This window comes from Elephas maximus, chromosome 4 (genome assembly GCF_024166365.1).
Source record: "Elephas maximus indicus isolate mEleMax1 chromosome 4, mEleMax1 primary haplotype, whole genome shotgun sequence".
NCBI lineage: Eukaryota > Metazoa > Chordata > Mammalia > Proboscidea > Elephantidae > Elephas > Elephas maximus.
The window spans coordinates 126,552,292-126,577,269 of record NC_064822.1 but is presented as its reverse complement, the minus strand read 5'-3'; the positions used below and the strand labels follow the sequence as shown (position 1 = coordinate 126,577,269).

General features: G+C 37.0%; 1 protein-coding gene across 2 annotated transcripts; it reads left to right on the top strand.

Annotated features, from left to right (window-relative positions):
- Window positions 1-9,501: 9,501 nt before the first annotated feature.
- TMBIM4 (transmembrane BAX inhibitor motif containing 4) lies at window positions 9,502-23,311 on the top strand. Of its 2 annotated transcripts, none has more exons than XM_049883788.1 (7): window positions 9,502-9,692; window positions 15,027-15,135; window positions 16,781-16,886; window positions 17,227-17,260; window positions 19,170-19,287; window positions 21,006-21,051; window positions 22,459-23,311. In XM_049883788.1, exons 1-7 carry the CDS (start codon window positions 9,596-9,598, stop codon window positions 22,663-22,665), a joined length of 717 nt encoding a protein of 238 aa, XP_049739745.1. In that variant the 5' UTR covers window positions 9,502-9,595; the 3' UTR covers window positions 22,666-23,311. The 2 variants fall into 2 exon arrangements, with proteins under 2 accessions (XP_049739745.1, XP_049739747.1); XM_049883790.1 differs by having other exon boundaries at window positions 9,651-9,708; window positions 15,066-15,135.
- Window positions 23,312-24,978: the final 1,667 nt, after the last annotated feature.

The window sequence follows — 24,978 nt, the reverse complement described above, 5'->3', positions numbered from 1 at the left end:
TGACACAATAAGCAAGCATAAACTAATACAATAACTTATAGATGGCTCAGAGACAACAGTCAATATCGAGTCACGTAAAGAAACAGACCATGATCACCTCAACAGGCTCTCAAAACAAAGAATCCAGGGATCTTCTAGATGAAAGTGCATTCCTGGAATTACCAGATGCAGGATACAAAAGTTTAATATACAGAGCCCTTCAAGACATCAGGAAGGAAATGAGGCAATACACAGAACAAGCCAAGGAACACACAGATAAAGCTACTGAAGAAATTAGAAAGATTATTCAGGAACATCATGAAAAGTTTAATAAGCTGGAAAAATCCACACGCAGACAGCAATCAGAAATTCAGAAGATTAACAATAAAATTACAGAATTAGACAACTCAGTAGAAAGTCAGAGGAGAAGAATTGAGCAAGTAGAAGCTAGAATTTCTGAACTTGAAGATAAATCACTTCACACTAATATATTTGAAGAAAAATCAGATGAAAGAATTTTAAAAAATGAAGAAAGCTTAAGAATCATGTAGGACTTTATCAAGAGAAATAACCTACAAGTGATTGGAGTACCAGAACAGGGAGGGATAACAGAAAATACACAGAAAATTGTTGAAGATTTGTTGGCAGAAAACTTCCCTGATATCGTGAAAGATGAGAAGATATCTATCCAAGATGCTCATCGAGCTCCACATAAGGTAGATGCTAAAAGAAAGTCACCAAGACATATTATAATCAAACTTGCCAAAGCCAAAGATGAAGAGAAAATTATAAGAGCAGCAAGGGATAAATGAAAAGTCACCTACAAAGGAGACCCAATAAGAATAAGCTCGGATTACTCAGCAGAAACCATGCAGGCAAGAAGGCAATGGGATGACGTATTTAAAAAACTGAAGGAAAAAAATTGCCTACCAAGAATCATACATCCAGCAAAACTCTCTCTTAAATATGAAGGTGAAATTAAGATGTTTCCAGATAAACACAAGTTTAGGGAATTCGTAAAAACCAACGCAAAACTACAAGAAGTACTAAAGGGAGTTCTTTGGTTAGAAAACCAATAGTATCAGGTATCAACCCAAGACTAGAACACTGGGCAGAGCAACCAGGAGTCAACCCAGACAGGGAAATCTAAAAAAACAAAGCAAGATCACAAAAAAAAAAAAGAGCCCAAAACAGGGTAACAGCGATGTTTTTATATAAAAGGAGACAACATTAAAATAATAAAGAGGGACTAAGAAATGTAATCATACACCTTCCATATGGAGAGGAAGATACGGCGATACAAAGAAATAAAAGTTAGTTTTAAATTTAGAAAGATAGGGGTAAATAATAAGGTAACCTCAAAAGAGACAAACTATCCTACTCATCAAAATAAAATACAAGGGAAAAACAGAGACTCAGCAGAAACAAAATCAACCACAACAAATATGAGGAAAGGACAATATATAAAGAAAATCTACTCAGCACATAAAATCAAGTGGGAAAAAGAAACTGTCAACACACAAAAAAAAGACATCAAAATGACAGCACTAAATTCATACCTACCCATAATTACACTGAATGTAAATGGACTAAATGCACCAATAAAGAGACAACGACAGAATGGATTAAAAAACAAGATCCATCTATATGCTGCCTACAAGAGACACACCTTAGACTTAAGAGACACAGACAAACTAAAACTCAAAGGATGGAAAAAAATATATCAAGCAAACAACAATCAAAAAAGAGCAGGAGTGGCAATATTAATTTCTGACAAAATAGGCTTTAAAGTTAAATCCATCAGAAAGGATAAGGAAGGACACTATATAATGATTAAAGGGACAATACACCAAGGATATATAACCATATTAAATATTTATGCACCCAATGACAGGGCTGCAACATACATAAAACAAACTCTATCAGCATTGAAAAGTGAGATAGACAGCTCCACAATAATAGTAAGAGACTTCAACACACCACTTTCAGTGAAGGACAGGACATCCAGAAAGAAGCTCAATAAAGACACGGAAGATCTAAATGCCACAATCAACCAACTTGACCTTGTAGATATATGCAGAACACTCCACCCAACAGCAACCAAGTATACATTCTTTTCTAGTGAACATGGAACATTCTCTAGAATAGACCATGTATTAGGTCATAAAGCAAGCCTCAGCAGAATCCAAAACATCGAAATATTTCAAAGCATCTTCTCTAACCATAAGGCCATAAAAGTGGAAATCAATAACAGAAAAAGCAGGGAAAAGAAATCAAACACTTAGAAACTGAACAATACCCTGCTCAAAAAAGACTGGATTTATAGAAGACATTGAGGATGGAATAAAGAAATCCAGAGAATCCAGTGAGAATGAAAACACTTCCTATCAGAACCTTTGGGACACAGCAAAAGCAGTGCTCAGAGGCCAATTTAAATCAATAAATGCACAATTCAAAAAGAAGAAAGGGCCAAAATCAAAGAATTATCTCTACAACTTGAACAAATAGAAAGAGAGCAACAAAAGAAACCCACAGGCACCAGGAGAAAACAAATAATAAAAATCAGAGCTAAACTAAATGAAATACAAAACAGAAAAACAATTGAAAGAATTAATAAGACCAAAAACTGTTTTTTTGAAAAAATCCACAAAATTGATAAACCTCTGGCCAAACTGACAAAGGAAAAACAGAATAGGAAGCAAATAACCTGAATAAGAAATGAGAGGGGCAATATTACAACAGACCTAACTGAAATGAACAGAATCATGTCAGATTACTATGAAAAACTATACTCAAACAAATTTGAAAACCTAGAAGAAATGGATGACTTCCTTGAAACACACTACCTATCTAAACTAACACAAACAGGTAGAACAACGAAATAGACCCATAACAAAAGAAGAGATTGAAAAGGTAATCAAAGAACTCCCAACCAAAAAAAGGCCTGGTCTGGATGGCTTCACTGCAGAGTTCTACCGAACTTTCAGAGAAGAGTTAACACCACTACTACTAAAGGTATTTCAGAGCATAGGAAAGGACGGAATACTACCAAACTCATTCTATGAACCCACCATATCCCTGATACCAAAACCAGGTAAAGACACCACAAGAAAAGAAAATTTTACACCTATATCCCTCATGAATGTAGATGCAAAAATCCTCAACGAAATTCTAGCCAATAGAATTCAACAACATATCAAAAAAATAATTCACCATGACCAAGTAGGATTCATACCAGGTATGCAGGGATGGTTAACATTAGCAAAACAATTAATGTAACCCACCACATAAACAAAAGACAAGAATCCCATGATTTTATCAATTGATGCAGAAAAGGCGTTTGACAAAGTTCAACACTCATTCATGATAAAAACTCCCAGCAAAATAGGAATAGAAGGAAAATTCCTCAACATAATAAAGGGCATTTATAGAAAGCCATGGAAACCCTGGTGGCGTAGTGGTTAAGTGCTACGGCTGCTAACCAAAGGGTTGGCAGTTCAAATCCGCCAGGTGCTCCTTGGAAACTCCATGGAGCAGTTCTACTCTGTCCTATAGGGTCCCTATGAGTCGGAATCAACTCAGTGGCACTGGGTTTGGTTTTGGTTTTTGGATACAAAGCCAACGGCCAACATCACCCTAAATGGAGAGAGCCTGAAAACATTCCCTTTGAGATCGGGAACCAGACAAGGATGCCCTTTATCACCACTTTTATTCAATATTGTGTTTGATGTCCAAGCCAGAGCAATTAGGCTAGATAAAGAAATAAAGGGCATCCAGATTGGCAAGGAAGAAGTAAATGTATCTCTATTTGCAGACGACATGACCTTATACACAGAAAACCCTAAAGAATCCTCAAGAAAACTACTGAAACTAATAGAAGAGTTCAGCAGAGTATCGCGATACAAGATAAACATACAAAAACCCATTGGATTCCTCTACACCAACAAAAAGAACATCGAAGAGGAAATCAGCAAATCAATGCTATTTACAGTAGCCCCCAAGAAGATAAAATACTTAGGAATAAATCTTACCAGAGGTGTAAAAGACTTATACAAAGAAAACTACAGTACACTTCTGCAAGAAACCAAAAGAGACTTACATAAGTGGAAAAACATACCTTGCTCGTGGGTAGGAAGACTTAACATTATAAAAATGTCTATTCTACCAAAAGCGATCTATACATTTAATGCAGTTCCGATCCGAATCCCAATGACATTCTTTAATGAGATGGAGAGACAAATCACCAACTTCATATGGAAGGGAAAGAGGCCCCAGATAAATAAGGCATTACTGAAAAAGAAGAACAAAATGGGAGGCCTTACTTTACCTGATTTTAGAACCTATTATACCGCCACAGTAGTTGAAACAGCCTGGTGCTGGTACAACAACCAACAGATACATGGACCAATGGAAAAGACTTGAGAATCCAGATATAAATCCATCCACATATAAGCAGTTGATATTTGACAAAGGCCCTAAAACTCTTAAATGGGGAAAAGACAGTCTTTTTAACAAATGGTGCTGGCATAACTGGAATTCCATCTGCAAAAAAATGAAACAAGACCCATACCTCACATCATGCACTAAAACTAACTCAAAATGGATCAAAGACCTAAATATAAAATCTAAAACGATAAAGATCATGGAAGAAAAAATAGGGACAACGTTAGGAGCCCTAATACATGGCATAAACAGTATAGAAAACATTATAAAGAACGTAGAAGAAAAACTAGGTAACTGGGAGCTCCTAAAAATCAAACACCTATGTTCATCCAAAGACTTCACCAAAAGAGTAAAAAGACTACCTACAGACTGGGAAAAAGTTTTTAGCTATGACATTTCTGATCAGCGCCTGATCTCTAAAATCTACATGATACTGCAAAAACTCAACTGCAAAAAGACAAATAATCCAATCAAAAAACGGGCAAAAGATACAAATAGACACTTCACTAAAGAAGACATTTGGGTAGCTAACAGATACATGAGAAAATGCCCTCCATCATTAGCCATTAGAGAAATGCAGATCAAAACTACAATGAGATTTCATCTCACTCCAACAAGGCTGGCATTAATCCAAAAAACACAAAATAATAAATGTTGGAGAGGCTGTGGAGAGGTTAGAACACTTATACACTGCTGGTGGGAATGTAAAATGGTACAACCACTTTGGAAATCGATTTGGTGCTTCCTTTAAAAGCTAGAAATAGAACTACCATACGATCCAGCAATCCCACTTCTTGGAATATATCCTAGAGAAATAAGAGCCTTTACGCGAACGGATATATGCACACCCATGTTTATTGCAGCACTGTTCACAATAGCAAAAACATGGAAGCAACCAAGGTGCCCATCAACAGTTGAATGGATAGATAAATTATGGTATATTCACACAATGGAATACTACACATCGATAAAGAACAGTGAGGAGTCTGTGAAACATTTCGTAATGTGGAGGAATCTGGAAGGCCTTATGCTGAGTGAAATTAGTCAGTTGCAAAAGGGCAAATATTGTGTAAGCCTACTATTATAGGAACTTGAGAAATAGTTTAAACTGAGAAGAAAACATTCTTTTGTGGTTATGAGAGGGGGAGGGAGGGAAGGGGGGAGAGGAGCATTCACTAATTAGATAGTAGATAAGAACTACTTCAGGTGAAGGGAAAGACAGCACACAATACAGGGGAGGTCAGCAGAATTGGACAAAGCCAAAAGCAAAGAAGTTTCCTGAATAAACTGAATGCTTCGAAGGCCAGTGTAGCAGGGGCAGGGGTCTGTGGACCATGGTTTCAGGGGACATCTAAGTCAATGGGCATAAATAAAATCTATTAAGAAAACATTCAGCATCCCACTTTGAAGAGTTGCATATGGGGTCTTAAGCGCTAGCAAGCAGCCATCTAAGATGCATCAGTTGGTCTCAACCCACCTGGATCAAAGGAGAATGAAGAACACCTAGGACACAAGGTGATTACGAGCCCAAGAGACAGAAAAGGACACATGAACCAGAGACTACATCATCCTGAGATCAGAAGTACCAAATGGTGCCCGGCTACAACCGATGACTGCCCTGACAGGGAGCACAACTGAGAACCCCTGAGGGAGCAGGAGAGCAGTGGGATGCAGACCCCAAATTCTCATAAGACCAGACTTAATGGTCTGACTGAGACTAGAAGGACCCCGGTGGTCATGGCCCCCAGACCTTCTGTTGGCCCAGGATAGGAACCATTCCCAAGGCCAACTCTTCAGACATGGATTGGACTGGACAATGGGTTGGAGAGGGATGCTGATGAGGAGTGAGCTTCTTGGATCAGGTGGACTCTTGAGACTATGTTGGCATCTCCTGCCTGGAGGGGAGATGAGAGGGTGGAGGTAGTTAGAAGCTGGCAAAATGGACACGACACGAAAGGAGAGACTGGAAGGGCTGACTCATTAGGGGCAGAGCAAGTGGGAGTATGGAGTAAGGTGTATATAAACTTATATGTGACAGACTGACTTGATTTGTAAACGTTCACTTGAAGCTAAATAAAAATTAAAAGAAAAGGAAAGGGAAAGAAGCAGAGAGTTGGGGACCTCATACCACCAAGAAAGCAGCACCAGGAACAGACCGCATCATTTGGATCTGAGATTCCTGCACTGAGATACTCCCAGACCAAGGGAAGACTGATGCATCACAAGAACCTTCCTTCAGGGCCGACAGAGAAAGAAAGCCTTCCCCTGAAACTGCCGCCCTGACTTTGGACTTCTAGCGTACTGGACTGTGACAGAATAAACTTCTCTTTGTTGAAACAAAAAAAAAAAAAGGACATGAAAAGAGAGAGTGGGCTGTCTTATCAGGGGGACAGTAACTGGGAGTGTGTAGCAAGGTGTATATGGGTTTTTGTGTGAGACACTGACTTGATTTGTAAACTTTCACTTAAAGCACGATAAAAGTTATAAAAAAAAAAAGTAAGTAGAAGTTTCCATCAAAGGTACTAAAAATATAAAGCTTTTTTCTTCCTTCTACAATCTCTTGACTTGTCATGTCCTCTTTATTTGCTAAGTAATATCATTGTAAGTTGGAAACCCTGGTGGTGTAGTGGTTAAGAGCTACAACTGCTAATCAAAAGGTTGGCAGTTCAAATCCACCAGGTGCTCCTGGGAAACTCTAAGGGACAGTTCTGCTCTGTCCTATAGGGTCGCTATGAGTCGGAATTGACTCGACGGCAATGAGTTTGGTTTTTAGTTTTTATCATTTTAAGTAAGAAAAAATATTACTTTAAATTATTAGCACAAATTTTTACCGTTGATCCTATATGTCACAATTTCAGTTTTAAAAGCAAATCTAAAAAATCACTTAACATGTATATGAAATTATCAAAATTACATAATTTGTATTTTGTACCTTGTACATGCATATGTATTCCATTCTTATCGGAACAATAAAAAGGCTGGACAAAGCGGACTCATCTATTTTTATTTCATTTCTTGACACACACACATTCTACCATTTAGTTTGTTGATAAGGATGGACTGAAAAGGAAAGTCCCTATGGTTGCCTTATCTTTCACTTTTTTTTCTAGGCATTGTTTTCAATGTAAGTGGTTGGCTAATTCAAGTAAGTAACACAAGTAAGAAAGGATATGAAGGATTCCTTGGTAGTTTGTGTTTTTTAGACACTGTCGCCTTCGTGCAAAAGTAAATTCTGGTTCATAAGCAAAGCTTGGCCTCTTGGAGCTACCACTCTCCCTTCCCCCAGCTTACTCAGTGGTAGATGAAACATGTTTCTCTTGTACTGGCTTTAAGTCTAGTTAAACTGCCAGTCACTGTAGGTCCAGCAGTATTCTGTGCTTATGGGGCATCTTGAACATTACATGCGAGTAGATTGGTTAGGTCCAGTGAACACTCACATTGTACGCATCTCGTCTGCTCACATTCATGCTCCATTGTCCCTTCAGGCTTCACTTATAAAACCCACATTCAAAGAAAAAATTTTAAGAATTTCAAGGTCGCAACAGCGGAGCATTAAAACAAGCATGGAATTCTTCTGATTGCAGGGCCTTATGCAACTGCATAGGTTACATATCTATGAAGTCAGTAATGGTTTAAGAGTTCCAGTTAATCCACAATCTTGCCACCATCTTCTATTGTCAATCTCTTAATTTTAGCCATTTGTTTTAGGCTGGGTTCTCTAGAGGAGCAAAACCAGTGAAGTGTATACTTAAAAAAATATATAGAAAGAGAGGTTTATTTCAAGAAGGTGGCTCATGCAATTGTGGAGGCTGGCAAGTCCCAAATCCATGGATCAGGCAGCAGGCTACAAACTTGTCCTGACTCATGCAGTTGCAGGGCCTGATGAACCCCAAATCTGCAGGTAAGGTGGCAGGCTGCTGGTTCTTGGGGTTGCAGGAGCTGGTGAATCAGAAATCTGCAGTACAGGCAGCAGGCTAAAGGCTTCTCACATCCCAAGAAAAGGAAGTCAGAGAATGATAAGATGCATGCAGAATTGAGAGAGCAGCAAGCTTTGCTACAACATCTGTTTATATCATGGATGCAGGCCACACCCCCCAGGAAACTCCTCTTCCAACTGATTGGCTGCCCACATCAGATCACAAAATGGGAGGTGATTACCCAGTGTCTGACAAATCACTGAGAAGCACAGCCTAGCCAAGTTGGCACATAACATTAACCATCGCAGTAGGTGTGAAGATATCTCTTTGTGGCATTTATTTACATTTATCTGATTATTAATGACAGTAAACAACTTCTCATACTTTCATTGGCCTTTTGGATATTATTTTTTGTGATATGCCTGTTTAAGTCTTTTACTCATTTTTCTATTGGTTGGTTGTCTTTTTTTCTTAATTTGTAACAATCATTTTTACATTCTGGATACAGGCTCTGCAAATTATGTACCTAGCAAGTATCTTCTCCCACTCTATGGCTTGCTTTTTTACTCTCGTGTATGTTGATTAGTAGAAGTTCCTACTTTTAATATAGTTTAATATGTCAATCTTATCCTTTGTGGTCGAACACTTTTATATCTGGTTTCAGAATTCTTTGGCCTTCCCCCTAATCATGAAGATATTCTCTTACATCATCTACTTGAAGTTTGATTGTTTTGTTTTTACATTTAGATCCACAATCCATTCTGAATTTATTTTTTGTAATTGCTGAGAGGTAGGGGATGAAGACTGGTTAATGTTGTTTTTGGTTAATAAAAACATGAAGATGATGATTGTGTAAAATAAAAGAATTAAAAGTGTATTCCCAGTGTGACTATTGAAGGAGTGGGTGAATGAGATGGGTATTCGATGACTGATGGGACAGCGCGACAATCACTTTTAGCGACTCTCCAGATGCAAGAATTTAAAAAAAAACTTTTGAAGGGAAATCTGAAAAACGTTTCACCTCAGATGACGCTGGAATGTTTTTTTTTTTTTCTCTCCCATTCTAACTTGAAGCAATCTCCTTTCTCAGATTGACTGAGTTTAGGAAGCCAGGCAATCGAGTAGCTCGGGGCTCGCTCCGCCCAGACGACTCGGCTAGTTCAGGCTGCGTTGCTTCATCCCGGAACTGGTTGGGCGTCGGTTCCTCTAAGTGTCGTCTCTGCTCGACCTGGGTGGGTGGGGGTTTCCTCGCCGCCATGGCTAGCCCAGAGCCCCGCTACCCCTCCTCCTCGATCGTGGATGACTTCAATTATGGCAGCTGCGTGGCCTCTGCCAGCGTGCACATCCGAATGGGTACGGCTTCCCTTTAGTCCTTGCCGACAGCCTGTCGCAGGTCTTGCTCTGCCGTCGGCCTCTGGAGGCGGATTTCCGGCCTGGCGTGCTGTCCCGGTTTCGGGGGGAGAGCGTCCACAGCGCCCTTCCCCTCACCCCGGGGATTAGAGGGGGCGCCCGAGCCCAAAAGTTCCGATGAAGAGATCTGTTCCCTCCCTCCCCAGAGGCTCTGGAAGGGAGAGTGCCCAGAGCGGCAAGATGGACCTGTATCTCTGAGCTCCGGAGCTTCTTCTACTTCAATATCGTCTCTTTTTCTGTGCAGAGAGGGCTCGATGAAAACCTTAGGAGCCTTAACTGGCCTTCTTTGGGTGAAAATAGGTTTATTGTATGATATTTGTAACGTGCAACTGAAGAAAGTTATCTGTTTCAATGTTTCAGCTTTTGGGGTGGGAGGACGCGTCCTGAGTTTTTGTTTACTAGTCTCTACTGTGAGAGTCTCTGCTTAACTCCATAGGGGCAGGAATCCTGTCTGTCTTGTTGACTGCTTTCTCTCCTCAAGATCTAGAACCTAACGTATGTTTGGGGATTATTTTTGAGACGGTTGCTGAAAACGGAAGCTTCCTGTTGTTGCTGTCGTTAGGTGCCCTGGAGTCCTTTTGACTCATAGTCAAACTGTGTACAACAGAAGGAAGCACTGCCAGGTCCTGCGTCATCTTCAGTCCTTGTTATGCTTGAGTCCATTTTTGCAGGCACTGTGTCAGTCCATCTCATTGAGGGCCTTCGTCTTTTTCGCTGACTCTCTCCTGAAGCTTCCTAAGTCAGCCAAAACACCATTATTTTTTGCTCTGCGTATTAGTTTTATGATGCAGTATTCAGTGAGAAGTTAATTTGAATGTGAAATGTTCAGCTTCATGTAAGTGGAATTCATTGTCTACTCTTGTTCACCATTTGATCACATAAATTGCCCGAGATTTTCACCCTATTTTAGCAGCTGGAATTGTTTTTGACATGGAATTCTGAAGATAGTTCTCACACACTGAGAATCTTGGTGTTCAGCATTAATGTTTCTGGAACTGAATTTTAAAATATTGTGGCAAATGAGCTCAGCTTTTTAGTGTGTGGCTTTTAAACTAAGAAGGCATTCTGAAATTTCAACTGTAAAATGGATATTGACAGTGTGGTACAACAAAAAAAAGGAGTAATTAACTAATACTGAAGTCAAAAGCCACTCAAAGGCGACTGACAACGCTGGAAGTTCTAGGGAGTGGATTCCAATGCCTGGCTACCTCATAGACAGCAACGGGAGAATCAGGGTTCCTGCTGGTCCCCAAAATGAGGAAGAACAAGAATGGGTGACTTCAGAGAAGGACAGGGATAGAAAATGGCAGCCACTGCAGGAAACTAAATTTCTGTGGACATGGTGTCAGGGGTGTGTGAATAGAAGGCCTTTCTTAGAGGGGCCTTGGTGAGTCAAGGTACTGCCAGTATAAGGAAACATTTGAATTATTAACATACATTTAAGAAACAAACTACATTTATTGAGCAGCCCTTTCATACTTCATGTAAAGGCAGTGGAGTAAACAAAAGTTTTGGAAGTCCAGTCCCTGTCATCAAGGCATTTCAGTTAGGCTGGCCACTAGCAGGGGCAGATTATCCAATAAGGAAGGTAAGCACTGCCTTACTTATGCTTACTTACTAATCTGTATTGAATGATTTCACATTTTTTCACCACATCACAGATTCTGCTTCTAGGTACGACTGGCATCTCTCTCCCAACCCAAAGCACCTTCCTATAGAATCAAAGCTCTTTTCAAATTTACAGTCTCTGACAGGGGTGGATAACCCAGTAAGCCAGGTAAGCACGGGCTTACTTGTGCTTAATTACTAAACTGTAGTGAACAATTTCACATGGGTTTCACCGCGCTGTGTTTCCCTTGCATTTTGGATAATGTGCCCCTGGTCCAGATGAGAGATCATGCAGATTTTGGCTAGGGTAGTAGCAAAGGAGACTGGAAGAGGTAGACCTGTTCTACTTTTGAAAGTAGTAGCAGTTATGGTTAAGAGCTGTGACTGCTAACCAAAAGGTTGGCAGTTTGAATCTACCAATTGCTCCTTGGAAACCCTATGGGGCAATTCTACTCTGTCCTGTAGGGTTGCTATGAGTTGGAATCAACTGGACGACAACAGGCTTGGTTTATTTATTTATTTTTCTAGTAGCTACAGCACTTGCTGATGGATTAGATTTGGGGACAAGGAAAAGGAAGGGGAATCAAAGATGATTCCTATGTGGGGGACGGTGGTGCTGGTTACTGACGAGAAATACACATTTGGGGTAGAAATTCAGAGTTCCTGTCTTGGCTGTGTTAAGTATGAGATGTCAGGAAGGAGAGAACAGAACTCAGAATAAAAATTTGGAAGATGTTGTTTAGCTGGTATTCTTTTCATACTGAATTTCTTTTTCCCTTGTGAATTGTGTATACATGTCCTTTGCTGTGTTTATATTAGTTGTTCAGAATGGTATCAAATGTTGGTTTTGCCTGAGGTTGATTTTAAGGTCCCGTTTTTAAAGTGTATAGAAAAAGTGGTAGTCCAGAAAACCTGCATAAGGATAATTTCCTATCATGGACTTATAGGCTTAGCATAAATTTCTTTAAAATGTTTTTCCATTAGAAATTTAATAAATGTTGGTGATATCTTAAAAACAGATTAGCAAAGAACTGAACATGAAAGTCATCCTTAGTCATACTGCCCAGAGAAGCCATTGTTAACATCTTGGCGTATATTCTTCCTGTCTTTTATTACAGGCGCACATGTGCGCACACATGTACAAATAAACATTAGCTCCTCCTGTATATGCTGTTTTGTAAAAACATTCCATAAAATGATAAGACTTAACATTAACTTTCAGTGCTTAGTCAAGAATATATATATGGGGTAGATCTGAGTTACATAATGGGATACCAAAAGTAACGAATTTCTTTTTCTTTTTGAGCCCAGAAAATCCCTTGGGGGAGTAATGGTTCCATCTTTGGTTTAATAATTAAATTTTTAGAAAGATAGCCCAAATAACATTGCGTGGTAGTAATATATATTTTTTCTTTCTACTTTTATGTTTTACGGAACATGTAATTTAACCATTGATTCACAGTATCAGTTGTACTTTGGCCTAGGTGTAAGTATATATAACCATCAGATATCAGGGCCTTTTTACGAAAGTAAATTGTAGATCTGTTCTTGGAGATTAGCACTATTTACCTTTTTCAAGATATGTACCTACACTTAGGCCAAAGTACAACTGATACTGTGAATCAATGGTTATGTGTTCAGTAAAACCTGTTTAAGATGTTGATAGCTGCTGTGAAGTTGGCTTCTGATTCGTGGTGACCCCATGTACAACAGAACAAAATCCTGCCTGGTTCTGAGCCGTCCCCATGATCACACTGCATCATTGTGATCCAGTGGGTTTTCATTAGCTGATTTTTTCAGAAGTAGACTGCCAGGCCTTTCTTCCTAGTCCTTCTTAAGTCTAGAAGTTCTGCTGAAACCTGTTCAGCATCATAACAATACCCAATGCCCTTGTTAGGAACTATATATTTTGGAAAGAGTTCCAGAGGGAAAAATTATTAAGATTTAATGTTTGGACTTTTGAGGATTAAATCTTTAGTACTCATGAAAATTCCTTTATCCTTATAAAAGATTTATTACTTGCTAATTTGTTGACATACCATCAAGTTAAGTCACCCTTCATTGGGAAGGCAAGTCTTTAGTAGGAATTTTTTAAAAAAGGAATTTCTACCATATGAGCATTGTCATAACAGGCAGGAGACAACAGTGCATCTTCTTCTGTTGGGTAAAAGTCATTTAACAAGGTTTTTATTGTCTGTCTAAGCATGGTGTTCTAAGTAGGTCATGTGGTTCCATTATTCTTAATCAGAATATTTTTTTATCTTCCATGACTAGCAGAAGTCACCATTCATTCAATATAAATTTATTCAAAACAAAAAAATTTTTCTGTGCTATCTACTGCACTGGGTGCTGTTGTTATTGTTGGGTACTGTGAGTGTATTCTGACTCATAGTGACACAATGTGACAGAGTTGAACCAAAGGATTTTGTAGGCTGTGGTCTTTATGGGAGCAGATCACCAGGTCTTTCTCTCACAGAGCTGCTGGGTGGGTGTGAACCCCCAGCCTTTTGGTTAGCAGCCAGATCTGCTACGGGTATGAAAAATGAATAAGACATGTTAGGGAACTTTCAGTCTTTATTGTTTAATGGATCTGAAGGACAAGTAAACTTCTCAATTGTAAAATAAAGTGATGAGAAGTATGTTTAGGATTCCATGGGAGCATGAAAGACGAATTTCTAATTCAGGCTGGGGGCTAAATTTTCTTTTTGGCGGGGGGGGATGAAAATATACACAGCAAAATGTGCACCAGTTCAACACTTTCTACATGTACAATTCAGTGACAGTGGTTACATTCTTCAAATTGAACCACCATTCTCAATATCCTTTTCCAAATTATTTTACTATTATTAACAGAAACTCATTGTGGGGACTGCATCTTGAAAGATAATTCGTAGTTAATCGGGGGTGAGAGGAGAGGGATACTATCAGCATGTGTGTACAGACAGTAGGTGGGAACTGCGGTTACTCCTCCACCTCTGAAGATGGAGTGGTGGGTTCTTTGGTGTTCGTTGTATTAGTTATACCATCTGTGTATCAGAAGACTTTTGTAATAAGTATTTTTTAATCATCAGAGCTTGGCATTCATCTATGTATGTTGGTAATAAGATATCCTGAAAGGTAGAAATTTGCTCTTTTATAGAAAATACAGGCAGTGATACTATGTGTGAGAAAAAAAGATGAGTGAAGATAAGCTTATATATTTACCTTTGAAGGATAAATTTCATTTTAGAGAAACTTTTTTTTACTGCTGCAGAAATATTTTTTAAAAAGTTTTCTATGTAACCATATGTTTTCTATTACTCCTTTTCAGTTTTAAGACAGAATCTTTCTTTTAAAATGTCCTGTCTTTAATCTTTTTTGTTGTATGCTGCTACGTACAAATAGACATTTAATACTTTCTTTTGATTCTGATGAAAATGTTTACATTCTGGCCCTTTGACTTAATGTTCATTTTTTAAGCTCATGCGTTTTGGAGAATTAGATACCACAATTTCTGAATTACTTTGGAAGCTTTTTCTTTTTTCTAGTTTTAGTTAAAGAATACATTGTTTAGATTAAGATTTAAGAAAGAATGAGTGTACTAAAAGCTTAGTTTTTCTAAGAAGAAATTTGATCTTAGAAATATGACAGCTGCTTAAATAGTCATGTAATTTTTTTTCTCTCTTTCAGCCTTTCTAAGAAAAGTCTACAGCATCCTTTCTGTGCAAGTTCTCTTAACTACAATGACATGCACAGCTTTTTTATACTTTGAGGCTATACGGACATTTATACATGAAAGGTAAGCTAACGAGGAATTTTGAACCATTTTCAGACATTGCGTATCAAGAGGACATATTATACTGAACCACATCTACCATGGCTGCACCAAACTGAGTTCAGTACAACTAGATGGTGCCTGGCTACCACCACTGATCTTTCTATTAGTTCCAATAGTTTTCCATGATCCCTGTCAGAGCAGTAAGTGGTGGTATAAAAACATAGAACGAAATTCTAACTCAAAAGGAAAGACCAGACATGCTGGCCTGACAGACACTGGAGAAACCCTGAGAGTATGGCCCTGGACACCTTATCAGCTCATTAATGAAGACACTCCTGAGGTCACCCTTCAGCCCAAGATTGAACAGGCCCATGAAAAAAAAATGAGACTAAAGGGGCACACCAGCCCAGGGGCAAGGACTGGAAGGCAGGAGGGGACAGGAACACTGGTAATAGGGAAACTTAAGGTTGAGAAGGGAGAGTGCTGACATGTGGTGGGGTGGTTAACCAATGTCATAAAGCAGTATTATGTACTAACTGCTTAATGAGAAACTAGTTTGTTCTGTAAACCTTCATCTAAAGTACAAAATAATAAAAAAGGAAAAAAATTAATAGATGCTTAGGTTTATTTTACATAAACTCATTTAGTTTATTATAAGGTGGTCATAAAAAAAAAGAGGACATTTTAAAAGCAAAGCTCATTATTTTTTCTATTAGGTTTTAAGATAGGAATGTAAGAAAAGTTCATTATCTAACGCTTATGAGATTTGTTTTTACAAGGAAACTGCTCCACAGCTTGGTCATTTACCTCTGCTTTTTTTTTTTTTTTTTTTGCTTAGATTCTTTGAGGCTTAAACCTTTATCTCCTGAGATAGTATGAAGAATTTTTACTGCATAAAGCTTATCTTTTTAAGTGTTAATTTTTCTGTTTTATTAGATTATATGCCCTATTGCCTCATTCATCTTTATATCTCCAAAGTCTAAGTACTTGGAAAATATTTATCTTTAATTAATTAAATACATTAATTTTGGTTCATGTCTAGGATAATTTTGTGGAGAAGCTTTCTCAAAAGAGCTATATTTGATTCATCCCTAATTCATTTAAGATCTGACCTCCAAAATAATTATTTCCATGGCCAAAAGTAATGCAGATTCTTTTTATTAAAGGAAAGGAAAAATAAAGAATGAACATTTTCTGAGAAGTTTCTATCCTCTCTCCCCACCAAAAAGGGGAGTATTAAGCTATTCGTTTGTTATTTGGGATAAATCCTTTAATTTAAATTACAGTTATATGGTAAAGACCCTAAAAAAGAAGTTAGGTTCAAAATTTGTTTATTATTTAATAGTTTTATTTACTGCATTTTAGTTAAAAAGGTTGTATGCTACCTGTAAAAAAAAAAATTCAAATACAATAGAAGCTCATGAAGTAAAAAAGGAAAACTCTCCCCCATTCATTGTAGACTCTTCTTTGTCCTGATCTGCCTCTCCACTTCACACCCCTCAGGTTTTCCAGATGTAAAAATAATTCCTTTTGACAGTTTGGTGTGGATCTTTCTGGACATTTTTCTGTGTTTTCATAAACACATAAAAGACATGTTTTATTACGTTGGATAATGCTATTTATGCTATTTTAAACTGGAAAGCACTTTTACTGTTTTGTCTTTCAGTCCTGCCTTAATTTTGGTGTTTGCCTTTGGATCTTTGGGTTTGATTTTAGCATTGACTCTGAACAGACATAAACATCCCCTTAACCTGTACCTCCTTTTTGGATTTGTGAGTACTTTGACAATGTCTATCCCTTTAATGTTCATTCATGAGTTTTAAGTACATTTATTTAATTGTATGCACATATATAACAATAGCAGAACAAATTTTGAATTAGGGTATTTTAGGAAATTACTTGTAATTTTGTGGTTTTCTATTATTTTTAACTCAGTTTCAAAGGTTTTTTGTTTATGGTAGGCATAATATCTATCCCATGTCTTTACAAGGCTGCTCTGAAACTACAATGAGATCATGGATGTGGAACTACACTGAACTGCTAGAAATTAGAAAAACGTGAGATAATATAATTTTACATGCATTTATATAATTTTAGTTTCTTTTTTTTTAGACAGTACTGGAAGCTCTGGCTGTGGCCACTGTTGGTAAGCTGTGATTATGCTGCTCTTTTAGAGTATCTTTTTAATGTGAACAAATCTTGAGGGTAAAAAGGTGTTTGGGGCTAAAGCTTAGCATCATGGAATGTCATATTTAAGAAATATGGCATAGGAGGAAGGATTCTTAAAATACAAGCAAAAGTCAAATGTTTATACTTTATATAGTTCAGTTTAGCCTGGAGGCAATGGAAATTAACGGAAATGAGGAATAGAGGACAGTATTTCATCTGCATTTATCCATTTATAAAACTAAGACAACTAACAGCTAGTCTTTTCCATAATTTAAAGGGAGCTTATGGGAACTGATAACATGTGTTTTGAACCATATACTTTGATCACAGAAGTTTAGCCCCTGGAAGTACTGCCTACATTGAGCTGTGCTTTAATGTTATATCCTCATATTTTATCAGTTGGCACCATAAGAAACAGTGGTGATTTTTGTTTTCGTGTTTGGTGATAAGCGTGTGTTTGAAGGCAAATGTCTTTTATAATTATAATTGATGTACTCTATGTAATGCCTCAAGTAAAAACTTCATTATTTATTCTGATTGTCTTGATGAAATCATTAACCTTGTCAGCCAAAAAAGGTCAAAGTCAGCCATTATACTCAGTAACAGTAAATTGTTAATCCTTATGGTTATTATATTTATCTTCTCCTTTTTGTCATTACTGTTTTTACCTTTTCTTCCAATTTTATTGAATCTATGTATTTTGGTAACCCACCTCTTTTATAAGAGAGTCAGAGTGTGTATAAATAGTTATAAATACTAAAATAAATAAAATTGAAATTTCTCAACTTAGAGTATTATTGTTTACCTACTATTAATTTTATTATCAAGTCCATCTTCTGCCTCCTCCTTCCCTCAGCATGTGTAAGGGATATAGGAGAGAGATTTGTTTCAGTGTTATTGAAATCGGGAGTAGAAATACATAGACGGGATAATCTGATAAATCATTTTTCTCATTAATTATAACATCATTTTCTATCTAATTGTGTTCTGAATTTAATGGCAAGTATCAAAACTGACTTCATGTTTTATTTTTCTGCTTTAACTTCCTACTCCCATAATGACATAAACAGAGAAATTCCAATAATGTATCATTTAGGAATGGAAAGAACTTGGATAATTAACCTCTGAAAAATTAAAAACTGCTTAAATAGTTTTGGGTTCAAAGCACTTCCTTTTAAAAGGTTATAAGTTATCTGTTAAAATGTTAAGCAGTTGTATTATCATAGTCATAGTTGATCCATTCTAAAATTATAGAAGGGAATTTGCTACATACTCAGAACTAAATACCAAACGTACAATAATGCATACCAAGATAATTTGGATACAAGGCAATTAGTGGTTGGTTTCTATCCTCTGCAGGGTAGGGGAATGGCAACCAACCCCAGACAGCATCAGTAATTTTTCTTGCCCAATTTCCTTGAATTGGACTGATGAACTAAGTGGCAACAACAGGTGATTGCTGGAATTGATGCTACTATCCAAGAATTCCCAGCCTGCCACAGGATGCAGAATCATCACGACTAATATTTAAGCCACCACCAGAGGTGGTGATAAACTGTAGCTGAGACAGGAGCGGTTGACAATTATTCCGTCATTATTGCTGGAACTCCTGACTGGCTAGCTGTGCAGTGTCTCGCCAGTCATTTCATAATAATATGAGCCCTTATTTTGTATGATTGAATTTTTTGGAGCCTCTTTATCGCATTAGGGGCATATACCAGTATTCAAGGCTGAATAAGGAATCTTGCCTTAATTGTTTTTACTGGCAAGTCGTATAGAAGCAGATATAAAGTATTTCTGTTAAATGTCAAAAAGAGCTGTTTTTTTACTGAGTATGTTTATATGCATTTTTATATGCATTTTTAATCAATATTTTAATTTTACAGTCACTTTCTATGATGTGTATATTATTCTCCAAGCTTTCATACTGACTACTGCAGTATTTCTTGGTTTGACTGCATATACTCTCCAATCTAAGAGGGATTTTAGCAAATTTGGAGCAGGGTAAGTTATATATTCTTTATAGATGTCTTTAATAATATAGTTTTGAAAAAAATGCCATGTTTTTATCTTTGGGTACTAACTTTTAGTGGTAGGCAATGGGAGATCATCTCCTTGAATATTAGGGCCAGGTCCTGCTCTCTCCCAGAGCACACAAGGAGAGTGTACGTGATGGAGTCATTTGATTCTTCTGTATAGTGAAAAAGAAGTGAAAGTCAAAAATATCAGCTTTTGAGAGGTTAGACTTGGAAGCTTTATGAAAGGTGTGAAATTTACCTAAATTTATAGGCCTTTGTGTTAGAAGAAACACTATCAAGACCATCCACATTTTTGTAGCAAAAGCAAGGTAATTCTCCCAGGTGTTGGAGATGTATGCATGAACTTCAAACTTTTTTCAATCCACCTCGATTAACTTGCATGCTTCTTCAAACAAACCAAGAAACAAGTCTATGGAATGATGCTTTTTATATTAGGCTAATGGTGCTCTGTTGCCCTCACCTGGTAGGAATGCACACACTTTTTTCTAAGCTCCCCAATGGCTTCTTGTTGGCATGTTACCAATCACCCAAACATTTTCTGTTCTTTTTCCTGTTACAACACTAAAAATTTACAAAAGTCTGCTCTTGCAAAACTTCCTTTCTTCTCCTTATTTTTCTGGTAATTCAGATTACCAGAATTCTTTATCTGGATAAAACATAGTTGGTCAGCCAGTACTGACCATTCATTGTGCAACCTGCTTAAATAGTATTAGAATGGAATTTGAATTAGGGAGAGGAACATTTTCTTTTTGGGGGAGATATTTCATACATATTTTTGTGATGTATGTGATAAAAGGTTTACTCTTCCCAACACCAATTTCCTCCTGTTCTGTTCCCTCCCATCCATTCTGGTATACTCTCTAGAACTCCTGTTCTGGTAAACAATCTTTTCTGTATTTCAGCCTCTTCATAATACATTCTTTCTTTTTCCTTTTCCTCCCTGAGAACACTATTCTGTAGCTGCTGTTTCATACATTTTGCCTGGTTTTTAGTTAAGAAGGGAGGGTAAATTTGGCCCTTGTTACTCGTAACCTTGTGACCTGAAGCAGCTGATAGGTGTATTTGGGCTCCCAAGTTCCATATTTGATAACAAAGGACTGACTTCTTAGACATCCGTTGTTGTACAATTATACTTTCTCTATAACAGTTGAATGGTAACTCAAAATTATAGCAGTGGCAGATTATGCACATAAATTAAGTTCTAAATAAGTATAGAATAGAAAATACATGGGGGAACTTTGATACCCATGTTGTCAGAAAAGCTTGCTATTATTATTTGATTTAAAATGCAATTACATTTCATTTGTTCATGTATGTATTTTCTAGGTTTTACAGCTTTCTGAATTAAAATGCATACAATGATATTTCTGCTTATATCAATATTTTGTTTCAATTAAAAACTTTAAAAATGACACTCTTAACTAGTTTTGTAAACCCGTAAAAACAAGTGTTGAATAGACAGCTGTGCTTCCAGCTTCCTTAAAAAAAAAAACTCATCCAAAATGGGAATTGCATAGCAGTCATTGTATGTTTATGAATTGTTACGTTTTAATTATTCTTTGGCAAAAATATGGATGGATTTCTTTTTACAAGGCTGTTTGTTTTCTCAGAAAAATTTGAGTGGGGTTACAAACTTTTTTGTTGCGAATAATACTCTAAATTATTAATGTTTTGTTTTTATAGACTATTTGCAGCTTTGTGGATTTTTTGCTTATCAGGATTCTTGAAGGTAAGTTGTTTTAGAATGGTGACTTGAAAAATAATTCAGACTGTGTGGATACAGCTAGTCCTTGACTTATGACAGACTTCCATTTCGATGACTCCATCATAAGTCAGTTCTAATGCAAGTCGGATACTTAATTTTTTTTTTTCCATTATTATTGCTTTTTATTGTCAGTATCTTTATAAATCCAATCTTTATTGGGGGTTGGAAATATTACATGTAAACTTACAGATATATTTAATACATACTCACATAAAAAAATACACAGATCATAAAATCATAAAAATTTACTCTGGGGATGAAATTAACAATTGATGTTTCTGATGGTACAAAATGCTGAATGAGATCATGCTGTAGGCCTTGGTGGCACAGTGGTTAACGTGCTTGGCTGCCAACCAGAAGGTGGGTGGTTCGAACCCACCATCTGTTCTTCAGGAGAAAAAGTGGCAGTCTGCTTCTGTAAAGATTTTCAGCCTTGGAAACCCTATAGGGCAGTTCTGCTCTGTCCTATAGTGTCACTATGAATTGGAACGACTTGACGGCAATGAGTTTTATAGGCCTGGCCTACAATGAAGTTGGCGTCACTATCGTAAAAATGAAGTCAGAGTCATAATGGCTATCAGGCATGTGAGTGGTTCAAATATCATTATGTTGTTAAGAGTTACATATGCCCTACTTTCTATCCCATATGACTCCCTTATGACTTCACTGTAGACCAGGCCATAGCCTGCTGTATGGCAGTGTTCAGAACAATAAATCATAACATTGAACATCTGAGAATGATGACATCGCAGATTACGCACTGCAACATTGTATATAGTACATATTACGAAGGATAAGATGGACAAATAAAGAAACACGGTAATAACTGCAGTTTGCCATAACTTGAATATATCATAAGTTGGCCACTACCTGCATATTAATCTTAAAAAACCCGTAATAGGTACTGTTAAAATAGTTATAATTTATCTGGAACATTTATATATAAATGATTATAGAATAATCTCTTTATAAAATCAAGGTCTTATGTTGATCAGTATTCAGTATTGTTGATTGAAAGAAAGATGAAATGAGCTAAATCATATTAAAAGCCCTTGTAATTGTCAACCTCCATGTGGCATATTTTATTCAGAAAAGAAGTATATTTCTAAATAATTTATATTTGAATGCTACTGTTCAAAGTCAAGTGGGTAGCTTAATGGAAAGGAAGCTATCCATCCATTCATTCATGTAGCCATCCTTCCATCTAATAGAAGCAAAGGTAGACCTACCTTGGCTTTTTCTGCTTTTAACATTTATATTCAAAGTTGTACACTAGTATGAAATACATATGTAGCAGCAGATCAGTGCAGCAAGTAATTTAAGTGCTCTTATTACTGTTCTCAAATATAAACTTATTACTGTTGCCTATAGTTATTTTTTTATAGCGAAACAATGGAGCTGGTTTTGGCTGCTGGGGGAGCCCTTCTTTTCTGTGGATTCATCGTCTATGACACTCACTCACTGATGCATAGGCTGTCACCTGAAGAATACATACTGGCTGCCATCAGCCTTTACTTGGATATCATCAATCTGTTCCTGCACCTGTTACGTTTGTTGGAAGCAGTTAATAAAAAGTGATCGAAAGCAATGTACAGAAACTGTTTTATTAAGTATTAAAGTTTGAGATATAATTGCATATAAAATACTTTTATAATCTTTATTTGCACTCTACTTTGGAGGTTAAATATCAAAATTCTGTTACTTTTTTCAACCCTAAATTTGCCATACGTAGATTGTTCATCTGCAATACAAAAATAATTTCATGAGTAGATTAGATTAAGAATATTAGTTTGTTTAAAAAAAAAAAAGAATATTGGTTTGTTTTTGTCTAATTTAAATTTTTCCTTAATTAACATTAGATTTTATGAGTCTAAAATACTAGTGTCTTTACTATTATAAAGTATAAATCTCCTTTTACTAGATTTTTATTTAGAAAAAAATATATAAAAGATAAATTTCACAGATAATCAGCACAGTATTAAAATGTTAATGCCATTTCATTATAAAATAATGTATTCAAAATTAAAGATCTGCTTTAAAGTCAGATATTATGACATAAAATTTTATTTTAATTATTTTTTTAAGTACAGGTTTCACTTTTAAAATTATAACCTTCTCGTGTAGAGGACCCAAAAATACTCATTTATCGTTAGTCATATTTATTAGGGGCTGAGCTGTTCATATGTCATTAAATATATTTCAGAATAAAGATATCTGAAAAATAGTGCTTTGTGGTTTCATTTGTGTTGGGCCACACAGCATGTTAGGTTACCAGTAGCCAGCGAAGCTTTGGCAGATTCCCTCACTAAGCACCGTTTCCCAGATAAACCAAAACAAAAACCCATCACCGATGAGTCGATTCTGACTCACAGCGATCCTATAGGACAGAGTAGAACTGCCCCATAGGGTTTCCAAGAAGCGCTTGGTGGACTCGAACTGCCGACCTTTTGGTTAGCAGCCGAGAGGACGCTGAAACAGTACTACACATTTAGCTTCCAGAGGTTTTTAGATGTAAATTTGACTCCCTCCTCATTACTGTTGAATACCCAAATGTGCACAGCTCTGTATTCAAGTTTAACCCAGCACAGTGCGTAAGAGCATGTAGGTTAGAACTTGCTGTGCAGCCAACGTTCTGATCTTGGGTGAGTTACTTACCCATTCTTGCTTAGGTCTTTTGCCTCATCTTTATGATTTAATCAGTGTGCCACCAGGGGTCCTTTATAATAGGAAAAATAATAATGCTTTATATATTGGGTGGTTGTGAGGATTAAATGAGATATATATATATATACACTTATATAAAAATAACTGCTTAATGTCAGTTTTATTAATAATTTTTATAAACAAAAGGCAGAATAGACTTAATTGTGAATCAAAGACACTAAGAAGCAGATTTGATATTTTTAAAATGTAAATGCCATTCTTTTCACTAAATTATTTTCTGGTTTGGAAAATAGCTATTTTTCATAAAAAATGTTAACATGCAATGAATTTATCATTTTTTAATTAAATTCTGTTTTAATTTCTGATATGAGTAATATAATTTTTAGGAGTAAAGGGATCTCAAGGACAAGAAGTTTAAAAACCTCTGGTGTAGAGAATTATATTTTATAAATGAACTATAGTTATTTTTACATTATTCTGTCAATGAATTTTGTATGTTTTCTTCACTATCACAATGAGTGCTACCATGTCTGTCCCTGTAGATGGCTCACTGTAAGTAGGTGTGAGAGTTTGTCTAGGCTGAGGAATAAGCAGAATTGCAGGATAAGGGCATGGTGCAATTTCAGTTTTTTACATCAAGTAAAGTCTGGTGCAGACTCCAGAAATATTAAGAAGTGGAACTACCAAGACTTGGACAGAGCCACAGGCAACTCAATGTGTGAGGGACAAAGGAAGAACAGTCAGAGAGGAAGGAGTAAAGTGAGGAAAGAGCAGTATCTGAGCACTTCTGTATTTACTGAATGTAATCTGGGAAAAGGCCTAGATGCAGTAGGCCCTGTCATCTGCTTTTGTTTCTCTTCTGCAGGCCCCAGAACTAGCTTTGACCTACTTAATGCAGTTCTGGAGATTAGTGGTGTCAGCACCGACCACAGGACTTTTTGGAGCAGCTGGGAACTTCCTGCTTTGTTCCTTTCACCTTTATAGAGCTTTGTCTTGAAGTATTCCCATTACCTAGCATCTGGACAACATGGGGTCACCATCTGGAATCCCAGAAGCCCTTCCTGGTCGTTACTAGTCAGGAAGCAGATCAGGGGTTCCATGGAAGAGGCCTAACTGCAGGGGCCCATAGCATGCCTTTGAGATGGGGAACCAGACCACCTCTTACCAGGTATTCAGTGCTACCCACTGTACCTCCAGCTCCATAAACTCCTTCCAGCTTTGCAAGAA